Source organism: Hermetia illucens, chromosome 6, assembly GCF_905115235.1.
Source record: "Hermetia illucens chromosome 6, iHerIll2.2.curated.20191125, whole genome shotgun sequence".
Classification (NCBI taxonomy): Eukaryota; Metazoa; Arthropoda; class Insecta; order Diptera; family Stratiomyidae; genus Hermetia; species Hermetia illucens.
The window spans coordinates 24,497,221-24,509,848 of NC_051854.1; the positions used below are offsets into that span (position 1 = coordinate 24,497,221).

The 12,628-nt window shown below is 42.8% G+C and overlaps 1 protein-coding gene across 1 annotated transcript; it reads right to left on the minus strand.

Moving 5' to 3' along the window:
- Positions 1 to 1,732: 1,732 nt before the first annotated feature.
- On the minus strand, positions 1,733 to 2,572 carry LOC119659319 (peptidoglycan-recognition protein LB-like). The gene is made up of 3 exons (XM_038067344.1): positions 2,436 to 2,572; positions 2,031 to 2,369; positions 1,733 to 1,964 (listed from the first exon to the last, which is right to left on the minus strand). Exons 1-3 carry the CDS (start codon positions 2,467 to 2,469, stop codon positions 1,780 to 1,782), a joined length of 558 nt encoding a protein of 185 aa, XP_037923272.1. The 5' UTR covers positions 2,470 to 2,572; the 3' UTR covers positions 1,733 to 1,779.
- Positions 2,573 to 12,628: the final 10,056 nt, after the last annotated feature.

Sequence of the window (12,628 nt, forward strand, 5' to 3'; positions counted from 1 at the left end):
TGAAGTGGCGTCCCACAACTGGTGTTCTTTGTCACCGACATATCAATGCATATCTCAAATCTAAAATTTACCGCAATGTCATCTGTCCTGTCACTCTCTATGGTTCAGAGTATTGGCGGACTAGAAAAGACAATGAACGGCGTCTTGCGGTAATGAAGACGAAGATGTTGCGATGGACGAGTAACGTGACACGTTTTGATCACATCCGAAATGAGGATATCCGAGATCAATATGGAGTTATACCGATCGCTAACGAGAATTCACTTGCCAAGATTGGTCTGAACATCGAAGTCGATGCTAAACGACGAAAACAACGGTGGTTTGATACGCTGGATGGAAATTTAAAAGCCTCGAGATTGCACCCAGATCAAGCATTCGATAAGGCCAAATGGTGAATCCGATCAAGACGAGCCGACCCCGCTTGTGAACGGGACAAAACCTGAAGAAAAAGAAGCAGACAAGAAGATATGCAGCACGATTGTAAAACTACTAGGGTAACGTTGAACACCTGCATGCAAGTGCCCTTGTGAGCCAGAGAGGGAAAAAATTCTTTTATCCCCATATAGAAGTCCCTCCAAAGTAACAAAGTAGATCGTATATCCCGATTATCTCCGTCGAATGTGCAAAATTGGCGTTGATAGAAATAGAAGAACAAGGAACACCTAAAATATACCAACCACCAAAAAGAAAGCAGGCAAAATCAACCCTTCTAATCGAAATACTGTTAGCGCATTACAACAAACATATGTTATAAATTCGCATCGCGCTTTCGATAGCAGCACCCTGCTCCCTCGTGATGAGTAGAAAAGATAACCCAACTTCCTGCTGCTTCTTTCTTTGGCAAAAAGATGCCTTACTTATGTATGACTAAAAATAACTACTTTGTGTCTGGATAGCTCAGTGGTTAGAGGATGGAAGTTGCAATTCAAATCTCAGTGGTGGCAATGGGATTTCATTTTCAACGAGTACCTGGGTCAAATCAACCACATTCTCTCCTACAGGGTACTATAATCCTGAAGTCCTCTAACAGACTTCAAGGCCCTGATCTAATTGGATTATCGCACCAACGATTATTAGTATTAAAAATTACTGAAACTAGCAACTGTCAATTTTACATTAAGCTTCCGCTTACTGACCTCGCCCAGTGGCCACAAATAAAGCGATTATTATTGAATGGTCAACTGTCGCCAGTTCAAGGTATAGTCTGCCGTCCTAGTTGCCAACTCGGGTAGATCATGTGATAATCCTTTCACCGCCGAATCCGTAGATGCCTGCTACTACAGAATCTATTGTAAGAACATTTCATATCACAAAGGACGTTTGTGTCACTTCATTATCCTACCAGTTTTCTCAAAGCATCCACTTCTAGGAGCTGTTGGTATCGAGGACGATCAGGGTCTCAAGAAGCCCTTCCCAAATGTACTTCAACAACCACGGTCTCTCTCAGTTAAGTATGATTGGTGTTTCCTCAATAATATGTATACTTCTATCCAGTTTACAAGAGTTAATAAGACGAAAATAATTGAAAAATGTTGGAAAACAACGTCATTTTCAGGGTTAGGTAGATAATAATAATAATAATCGTTGGCGCAACAATCCATATTGGATCAGGGCCTTGAAGTGTGTTAGAGCACTTCATTCAAGACCGTAACGGTACACTAGGAGGCAATGTGGTCAGCATTGCGCTCGGTAGATAACTTTCCCTAAATTCTTTTCAAAATCAAAACAGTAATAAATGATTATTTCCACAGTTTATTCATTTGGATATAGCCAAACGATTTAAGGGTTAGCAGTGTAACGAGCCCAGGTTTTGATTTCAGCGTACAATTTGTCTCCAGGACAGTCGGTGGATACGGCTTGCCTATGTCCAATCAATTTGTAAGATGAGGAAAGCTTTCCAGCAGAAACAGCAGAGGCAATGAAGTTCTTGGCAGCAGTGATCATGTTAGCTGGAGCATTAGCCTCTTCAAGAAAAAATGGAAAGTTTCGTCAATGCTTGTTCAATTTTCCAAAAAATCTGCTCTACTTACTCCTGAAGTCACCAATCAAAAGAAGACCAATACTTTGGCTGTTGTAACCTGGGGCGTGAGCTCCAACAACGTTGTATCCACGACCTTCGTAGGTATTGCCATCACCACCAATTGCGAAACTGTATCCAATATCTGCCCATCCGTTGGTGTTCATGTGGTAGTTCTGCATGGACCTCATGGCAGCCTTGCAAGCATCGGTGGTGGTACAAACTCCAGGTGATTCAGAGTGATGGATAACAACGTATGGAATGACTCCTGAGAACTTGCTAGTTCCAGTTGGTGCCCTAGCTCCCCATTGGGCACGGGTGATCAAAGCACCGTAGGTTTGATGGAGTACAACTGAGAAGCGAGAATATTAAGTAAATTGTATCCTTTCCCGAGTCTAGACCGTCTTTTGTAATTTACCTCCGAAAATCAGAACAAGAACTGCAGCCTTCATTGTAACAATTGATTCAATCTACTGAGTTGATCGAATTCTTATGAGAAGTTCCACTTGAAACCTTGATTTTATAGTCCGTGAAAATGCGCACGGCCCGCTTTTGCTCGATCCCACGAACGATTCCAATTCCATCTTGAATGAACCTCTTATCAACAAATCTTTAAATATTTTGAACCCAAAATATAATTACAGCGAAAAACAGAATTGAAACCCTAACATGGAGGGTTTTGTGGTTCTTTTAATTAAAAAGCCGTAGGAAAATTTGCTAGTTGTAAGTAGGATAATTGTATCAATATAAAATGCCAAACGAAAAATTGGAAAGATATAGATATACGTAGATGCGGTAAATATATCCAAGCCCAGCTTTTTAAATAAGCCACTGATTCGATTCCAACCTTTCACTTAATTGGAAATTACTTTTGTTTCTGTTTCCAAGTAGGTACTGAGTCAACTTGTACCTCTGATACTCCAAATATGAGTTCCTGTAATAAGCAAGGCAAGACGATGATTGACCAAAACTCTTGTTCTCCTTTTCAGAGTATGTCCTGCTCGACCATAGGCTTGGTCTGGATCGAACCGAGTGGATCTCAAATCACTATCTAGCGTGTCAAATATTTCGGTCGATCTTAGCCTCGTTTTCATCAACTTCCTTATTCAGCCCAAGCTAATGAAGCTCAGCACAACGAACTTCATAGCCATATCATCGAAGACGACTCTCTCGGAATTTCTTTGTAATGAGAGAATATCTATCTTAGCTGAGAGCGTATGTCAGGGATATTTTAATCTCTCAGTTCTCAACAGCTTCGCGATCACGGAGAGAATCATTGCACGTTTCATTGGAGTCGACGACCAAAACTCAATTTATGCACATTTAATCAGAAGCTAGCAGGGGCATTAATGATGGGTAAGTTTAAAAAATTGGGAGTCGGAGTGATTGCCTATGTAGAAGACTACTCTACCTTGGGGATCAAAAAGACGGTTCTGTGATTGAAGGGGATAAGAGGATATGGTTAAACAGATGAATCCGAAGAAGGTTATCTTCAACGATCTCGATCTGCATGGCTTTGGAGACAAAAGGATTGGGATGGGATTGACACTTGACCAGAAAATTGAGGGCATGATGAGCAAGGAAGGCATCGATACGTGGGGTTTGGCAGGATTTGGAATTGTATTTGGACCGGGATTCGTTTTTAAAAACGTTGGCGCAGTTGCGAAAAATTCTGCGCTCTTTAAGGCGCAGTCGTTCCATTTGGGATAGGGAGCAATCGAACCAGAAAATGAAGCCGAGAATGAGGAGTGGTCGGATAAACTGCTTATAACAAAACAGCTTAACCCTTTTCGAAGTAGGGATATTGTATTTAAGGACAGGATACAATGACCTAAAGGCACCAGTTGCGCTGCCTAGTGCCTTCGTTATATGAGGGACGTGGGAGAGGCGAGATTTCATTGTCACTCCGGGATATGTGACTTCTTTTACAATAGGGATTGACTCGTGGACTTTGAGTGACAAGGATCTGATGTCAGTCCACATTTTCGGTGGCATTCTCATGATTCCATAGAATGCGATGGTCTCGCGTTTTTCAGGGATTTAAGGAAAGTTTTCAACGGGTGAAATAATGGTAAAGCTCGTCTAAATAAGAATTCAGACGAGCTTCACCGTGGGAGATGTCTTTGGTGGCGGTATAAAGGATTAGGTCTTCCGTGTATTGAGGAATTCAGATAGGACATGGGTGTGGAGTTAGTTTGGGGATGTCATGTGAACAGGAAGAAGAGAGTTGCAGAAAGGACTGAACCCTGAGAAACGCCGGCGGGGCAAGAATAGGACGAGGAAAGGTGCGGTTGGGTGTTGACTAAGGATTTCCGCCTATCTAGAAAGCTAATGATTAACTTTAAGTAATCCAATTAAGTAATTATGATTACTTATTATTTTTATTGAAATATTTAAGCGAACTCAATGCGAATTTTATACAGCAAACTCAACGCGAATTCTATACAGTAAACTCAACTCAAATTCTATTTTCAAAAAGGACTTCCATATTCTTTAGCAATTTTCAACTTAATAATTAAATTCAGTGACAGGTCTGAAAAACATAATTACTGCGATCTTCCACTCCCCTGGTGTGCCACGCAAAGTGGATAGATCCGCGCCATCTATTCGCTCGCAACATTCGAAATAAATTTCGAATGTTGCGAATCCTGCCGCGCCACATCACTCCGCCCCCAGATGAAACCTAGGGGGTTTCAGCGACTGATCCCCGAACTTCGTTCGCCGTTAATCTGCAAAGCGGACACGACGTTGCTTCGGGGCGCACGCGGGTTTCAGCCTGGACAAAGAGACCGCCTTTTTGTGACCACCGATCTCGAGCTGGAAGAAATGTTCTCCCCGCTCGAGAACGCGGTACGGGCCCTCATATGGAGGCTGCAGCGGCTTCCGGACGGCATCCGTCCTGATCAGTACATGCGTGCATGTGTCCAGTTCCTTGGGCGAACAAGCAGGTATGGACGAGTGTCGAGTGGGTGGTGTCGCCTTGATGCGCCGGAGATTTTCCCTCAATCGCTCAAACTTGCGATTACTTATTATTTTTATTGAAATATTTAAGCGAACTCAATGCGAATTTTATACAGCAAACTCAACGCGAATTCTATACAGTAAACTCAACTCAAATTCTATTTTCAAAAAGGACTTCCATATTCTTTAGCAATTTTCAACTTAATAATTAAATTCAGTGACAGGTCTGAAAAACATAATTACTGCGATCTCCCACTCCCCTGGTGTGCCACGCAAAGTGGATAGATCCGCGCCATCTATTCGCTCGCAACATTCGAAATAAATTTCGAATGTTGCGAATCCTGCCGCGCCACAAACTTACAGAAGTGCGGATGGAAATTGAGGATTTCGGAAAGCTTATACGCGAGTCCGTATTACCATACCCGATCGATACCTAGAAGGATGTCAGTCTTGAGGGCAAGAAGTGCGTGCTCCGCCGAGTGTTTAGTTCGGTTGGCGAATTGAAACTGTTGAAGAGTGTTGTTGGAAACACAGTGCTCGTCTATGAGGGATATAATGATCCGCTTGAAAATTTTGGTGGAGGAAGACAGAATAGAGATAGGCCAGTAGCTATCACGATTAAGTGGGTTAAGGTATTGTTTTGGGATGGGTACAATGCGAGCACTCTTCCATTCGGTGGGGAAGTGGGCGTTTAGGAGGCAGTGATTAATGATAGAGTGTATTGAGTGCTGGGCTGCCAATTTCATGAATTTTTATAGGCCTCATTCAGATTTTATGTCGTAGCTCTTGATATCACATTATTTAGTTTTTTGTAGAATGCAAATATTTATGCGCTTCTATCGAAGACCTCTGTCAAGCTTCTTGTCTCACCGGCACTTATATTTAATGTACCGACTAGGGCTAGTATGGCTCGGACTAATTTACATACGTTTGGATTCCGTCTTTACGTCAAGAATCCTTGCCCATTTCTGGACAAAACCGGGATTCGCCTACCGCGTGAACTGAGCTGATTGTCCTAATCTTTTATTGAACCTTATTAACTGGCATGCTCTGTTTTTTAAACAACATCAAATCGTGACCAGAATAAGCTTATGCTTCCTACAAAACCCTAACTCATTGTTCAAAGAATCGATAAAAATAAATCCAGGCATACTCGACTTCAAAGACAATGAATGTAATAAAAAACTAAAAGATAGCAAAATTTATCATGGGCTTTACCCGAGAAAACCTGGATAACTTTACTGTCAAATAGAGATTGGAAATAGCCCACTTGATCCGCTTAATTCAATTTGGTTAATTGATTTAAGACCACGTGCAATTACTCTCCAGTATCTCGAATTTATCGGCAAATATCAAATATTACGATAAAGATATGTACAACGATTCGATATTGATCTACATCAAACAGTTCAGAGGATGAAGTCAAAGTGAAAGGCGGCCGCTCATAAATTGGGCTCTTACTAGTGCAGACTGCAAAGTGAAGGGAATTTTGTTAGTTTTTGGAAACTAGTTTTCTCTTATCCTCATTGTTCAGAAACATTATCTGACAGATCAGGAACATTCCTCCCTTTTAGTATCCACGACTGGTAAATTTTATTCAAACTAACTGAATCTACTGATCTAGCTTCCTAATCCTGCTGGTTTGCGTTATTTTTTAGCTGGATTTCCAATGAGCAATGAACCCATGCAGTTCAAATGCAGTGCGCTTTACGGTATCGGCTCCAAAATATAAAAGGACTACCTGGCTTCATTGATGCCATTTCAAAAGAATAATACAAGATCTGCCACTTTGCTCCTCCTGCTACCTTTTTGATTACTGCCCAGAAGCATTGAGGAAGTTTCTGAAAAAGTGTCCAACGTTTGAGTCCGGGCGCTATGACCACAAACCCTCAGGCAGGGCTTTCAGTGGCTATTACAAAATTACCTGCAGTAAAACTCACAATTTGGTTGGAATCATCTGTCAAACTGGTAAAAGGGCTTTCAATTTGAAGTGGCTTATATTTGCGTAACCTAGAGAGAGAGAGAATACGCGAAACACCCCGATGTCCTTGGGTTCCAGCCCTTAGGTGCTCGTACAGCTATAGCCAAAATAATAGATATCAGCTGTAGAAACCACAATCAAAGCTCAGACTCACGGGTTTACCGAAACTATCTGCAGACACCTTCTTCACTTTATTTCCAAAAAATGGCTTCTGTATAATAGTCGATCTGATAAACAACATTAGCAAGGAGAATGATCTAGTTTGTTAGTGAGCACTAGAGTCCCGCCGATCATCATTCCCCTAGATAGAATTTGCAATGCAGCACCGTCTTTATTATACCTCGGTAACTGAGGGTGAACTTATTGAGAATTGCTAAAGAATCAGGGATAATAAAGCTCTCAATTTGGATGCCATTCTCAACGGAGCCCTTAAATTCGATGTGTGTATAGGACCCAGACCGAAAACATGGACGGAGAAGAATGCAGGCGAGTCTTCCGGGACCAAAAACAGGACAAACTACGTCAACTGGTCTTCCAGGTTAGTCATTTTATTGGGCTGAAAACCTACCCTGAAAACGATTGTTGAGAAGCCGCAGAAGAAATTTGGACTGGATTGACTTGGCGGATTGATTTCTGCATTTTCACATGGAAACTGCGTTCCCTGTACGGAACGAAATCTTTTCAACAGCTAGCCGATACCCGGCCGCAATACAACGCTAATGCCATGACGTTCCAACAGGCACAGGCACAGGCACACAGGGATACAGGCACTCTGTGCTTGCCATGCCCATCCGCGGCTGACAGAGTTGTGCAATTCTTCCAGAAAACGGGAAAGGAAAGCTCTGCAGAAAGAAACTTCAGCCACTATGAAGAAGAAAATAGAAGATGATTTTACCTATGAGAACTTCCACTTTACAGGAAAATCAATATCTAAAGAAATCGGACGCAGTCGAAAGTGGGTGCAAGCTGGTAAACTCGGTGTGACCCACACGGGACGCTACAGACAGGAGAAACGTCATAGTTGTCTCTGCGTCAAGCAGCGCACCGCAGCATAGACTGGGACCAACCTGTCTCTCTCTGAGAGAGAATGATCTGTCTCTCCTCAAGGGTGATATGTGGTTCTCCAGGAGTCAAGCCTCTCGCCTACCAAGATCATTAGTGAGTGGCAACACCCCTTACGAGGTGACCCTATTATTAATAAAAGGCTAAGGATTTAAACTGGCGAGTTGAAAAACATCTCCTCAATCCGGGGTGCCATGCGAACCGTGCCGAATGAATAGTGTGCGGTCGGGGAAGACCTCACCAAGTCATTATTGACGGATATGAGGCCAGCTGTCTGGCTAAGACAGTTAAGTCATCAAAGAATGTACACTGGTAGGACAGGAACCTAGGAAGTACAAAAAAACAAAAAGGAACAGCTTTAGGAAATTCTGGGAAAGGATCGAGCAAACCACAGAAGCAGCCAAGCTATAGAAAGCTATAACTAAAGACAGGGTACTCTCTTCAGTCTCTCTGAAGAACAAAGAAGGGACATTTACCGAGAATGAAGATGACAGAGTACATCTGCTCTCAGAATTCATTTTTCGGTGTCCTATCTCATGGCGGAAGGCGAAAACATTCTGCCTAACATACCAACAATGAATAAATAAATCAAGGGGAATAAAGGAGAACTGGAAGGTATGCTGAAAAGCTAAGGTAAGGTGAACAGAACTCTTTAAACCAATGAAATCACCCACAGTAGATGGTACCTTTCCGGCACTACTCCAGAGAGGCCTAGAATCATCTTAGAGTCTCCTCTAAGGGTGACAAGGGGTAGCTTAATCCTGGGATATGTACCCAGGGCATAGAAGCGGGTAAAAGTGGTCTTTATTCCGAAAGTGGGTAAAAAGAATCCTTTTCATCATGAATTTTTCAGACCAATTTACCTAACATTTTTTGTATCAACTAATGTTCTAACGCATAGTCCCCTACAATTAGGGCTAACAAGCTTACCAGGTACGACGGTCTACCGAATCTGCTCTGTATCAGCTTACGGATGTATTACGGGATGTCATACAAAGAAAAGAAATAGCACTGTCTGTGTTTTTGGGCATCGAAGGAGCGTTGGATAACACATCGCACACAAGTTACCCCAGTTCGCAAGAGAGTGGGAAACATCCTGGCTTTCAGGATGGGCAGAATGTTAGAGAGTAGACAAACAGAAGTACCGACAGGTGTGAATTCCTGGACGAACTAACAATGGAGCACAGCTCCAGGGTTACGCGGACGACATTGTTTAGGCAAACAGAAGCATACCCTATGTACTAAAATCTAAACTGAACTAAGGAGTTACTAGTGCCTGGTGCAAGAAGCGAGACCGCGCATCAATCCAGCCAAAACCACCACAGTACCATTCATTACGAAACGTAAGCTTGATTACCTGAGAGCCAGGTTACATGGCACTGGGATGAAACGAGAAACAGAGGTCTAATATTTGGGAATTACGCTAGAGCAAAAATTACTCTGGAAGATCCATGACGAAAACAATTGTCGGAAAACTACGAGGGCTCTGATGACTTGCAAGCCCATAGCAGGAAAAATGAGGAAGAGTGGCTTGCGTGTGTATCAGTGGTGCAATGAATACATGCCCAACGGCATCGTTGGGGGTCCTTCTGGGAGTAACCCCTCTCTATCTGTACATACCGATACAGACAAGGACGGCAGGTAGTTGATTAGATCGAGGGAAGATTGATATTCTTTCTAAAAGGTACTTCGAATTATTGATACTAAGAGATAATATGACACCGAAGTTTCACTTCGATAATATAGTAATTTTGAAAGACGTTGGAGTAATAGGGTAAACTGGGAGAGCATGGCTGTGTGATACGGTTCAAACTAGCAATTGATTACTCCGTACACTGACGGATCCCTCACAGCAGAGGAAGCAGGTGTCGGGGTCATTGGTTCAAGGAAAATATACTTGGAATCAATGGGTAAGCACACTAGCATACTATATTCCAAGTGGAAATACTATAACCGCCATAGACAAATATGCCTCTTTGAACCCGCAAAGAAGCAATAGGGGGCAGAACGTTGCTATTCTGGCAGCCAAGCGAGGATCAAGGCATTTAAGTCCAACGAGGTGAACTTTAAACTGGTATGGGGAGATGGTATGGTATGGCATGCCTTCAGAGACTAAATACGCGCGCCTCAGACAATAAACTCCAAATACTCTGCGTCCCAGGACGCAGGACAAACTCGCCAGTAAGGAAGCAGGAATGCATCTACACGTGCCAGAATCCTTCTGTGGGTTCATGGATATGATATTAAAAAATGAAGAGGAACGAAATGGGGGGAATGGGGCCAAGAAGAACTGAACTAAATTACCTAACAATATGCCAGTCTCTAAAGTTGTTAGAATAGATGAAAGACCGATGGGCACTAGAGAAAGTCTCACTATCAGGCCACCGTAACCTACAATGTATAATAATTTGACAATTACAGGCGAACAGACTGTAATACAGAGACGGAATCCTAGGAAAACGGATTAGGCAAATTCCAGTTAACTTTTTGGCAACGGAGTGTAGCCCACTAGGCGACTAGGAACTCCTTTGGTGATAGAAGATCAATTGAGTAGTAGAGTTAGAGTACAATGAGAGCGAAGGGTAATTTTGAAAAAGCAGGGAATATAACCACTTTCCCTGAGACAGGCTCGGGCTCAATAGTCGGTCTGACGTATGTGAGTACCGCATAATCGAGGGGAATCGCATAGTTTATTAGTCAGAATTGCTCTCTCAGCGATCATTAAGCCATTTTGCTCCAGATGCCTCCATGCGTGACCTTTATAAGTAGGCTTAAGCTGGTGGAACCCACCAGCCAGCAAGGATGCTTCCAAAAAGTTACGCGGAGACCGCTCTATACTACTGGAGTCAATTCAAAGGATTATTATGAAGAAACTGTGGGGACGAATACCAAAGCTGACCTAACCACTGATCTGTCAGGAACTACTATAGAAGATGATATACATTAAGGCTCTGATCCTTCCTGAACCAAAGCCAGTTACAATAATCGCAAAGGCCGATTTGAAGGAGGGTTTGCACTATGACTGCGAGAAACCGGACACTTTCAAACTATTATTAGTGCGAGCGATTGCCAACTTACGACCTGTACCCTTATACTACATACAAACATGGACGGGACGCTGCCACCAGACAGACTTCATGAACGTCAGAAAATTTAAGGAACTACTAACTAGACAGACAAAGTGGAACTTAGCAGAGTGCGATGACCAATCAGACTGTCTATACTCGTCTTGTTGGTGTTTACCTTCAGACTGATTCCGCCTGCCTCCTTCTTTAAATGCAGAACCATTTGACCAAGGTTTATCACTCGGAAACAGAAATAGCAGATATTATGAGCATAGTCGAGAGATTTGCGGGAAGACATCGTTGTATATTACCTTGCTTGACCCGCTTTGCCCTGCTCCATGTTAGTCGAGCTTCCGAAGCATTTTGATGAGATATCCATCCAATTGCACATTTTCACATCGTTAACATTTTCTGTAAGTGCGTATTCATCCCAGTAATATATATACATATACTTCATACAACAACCATGGGTTGATGGTGGGGAAGTCAGGGGTTCACACTTCCAACATACTAATCTGTTGTATGCTAATGGAAATGATGACCTCGCTCTCGAGACTAACCTGGTTAACGACTTATCGACAGAGAGATAATAAAGTCCTTTAGTGCTTAACTAATTTCCCCTGACGTTGAACTATTTCCCAGTGGAACATTTCTCAAAGCTACCCAATATGCCAAAAGTAAAGGTATGGGTATAATAGCAGGTTGTGTCGTTAACGCCTACCGTATATGCTGTGGAAGTTCCAACATCGACACGAGAGGATCGAAACTAGAGTATCTTTTAGAAACCGATCCACAGATCCTCAGTTTGAGCAGAATTCATCGATATCAGGATGGCATTCCCTGACACTGCGGCTTTTGTCGGAGAGTGGAGAGTATTAAACGATCACAGAAGCGCTGCTTTTGTAATGGGCATGGATCTAGCTCCAAATACTCCATTTCGGAATCCCCAGAGAACACATTGGGTAAGGTACAAAATAAAACTGAGCGTACGAGTTATGATCGCTGAGATGCCCATAAAATCGGTTGCTGGAATAAAGAAACCAACCCAGATGATGACAACTAGCTTTAGAAACATTAAGAAGAGAATAAGGTAGGCTAAACGATCACCATGGAGAGCTTAACTTCCTTGACGTAACCTCAAAGCTGAAGTGGTATCGTTGTCAGAAAATGTAGCCAGCTGGGCTTGCAGAGAGGAAGGCGTACGTAACCATTCGCTTCAAGTGCACTTCTTAGGCAGTATCCATCTCATTTCATGCCGACAGGTGCCGAAAGTAAATACACTGCAGGCGCGTTCATGAATATCGAAGGTGCCTTCAATTACACCTCATACGCCGCGATTTGTGATGCGGCAATATAGTATGCATCCTTAACCTGCTGGAATGGAGGAACATCCTTATATTGGTCGGACAGAAATCTATTGAGGTAAGACGTGTAAGAGGTTGTCCAAAGAGAGGGGTTCTCTACACCTTGCTATGGCTCCTGGAGGACACAACAACACAACAATTATCGGCAAATTTGGGGACCCCCATGAATGCAACTCTG

Excerpts from the sequence above, each read along its gene's own strand:
- LOC119659319 (XM_038067344.1), bottom strand. The coding sequence starts at position 2,469 with ATGAAGGCTGCAGTTCTTGTTCTGATTTTCGGAG. Across the intron at positions 2,370-2,435 it reads TCTTGTTCTGATTTTCGGAG|TTGTACTCCATCAAACCTAC; the intron begins GTAAATTACAAA and ends CTCGCTTCTCAG. Across the intron at positions 1,965-2,030 it reads TTTGATTGGTGACTTCAGGA|AGGCTAATGCTCCAGCTAAC; the intron begins GTAAGTAGAGCA and ends TTTTTCTTGAAG.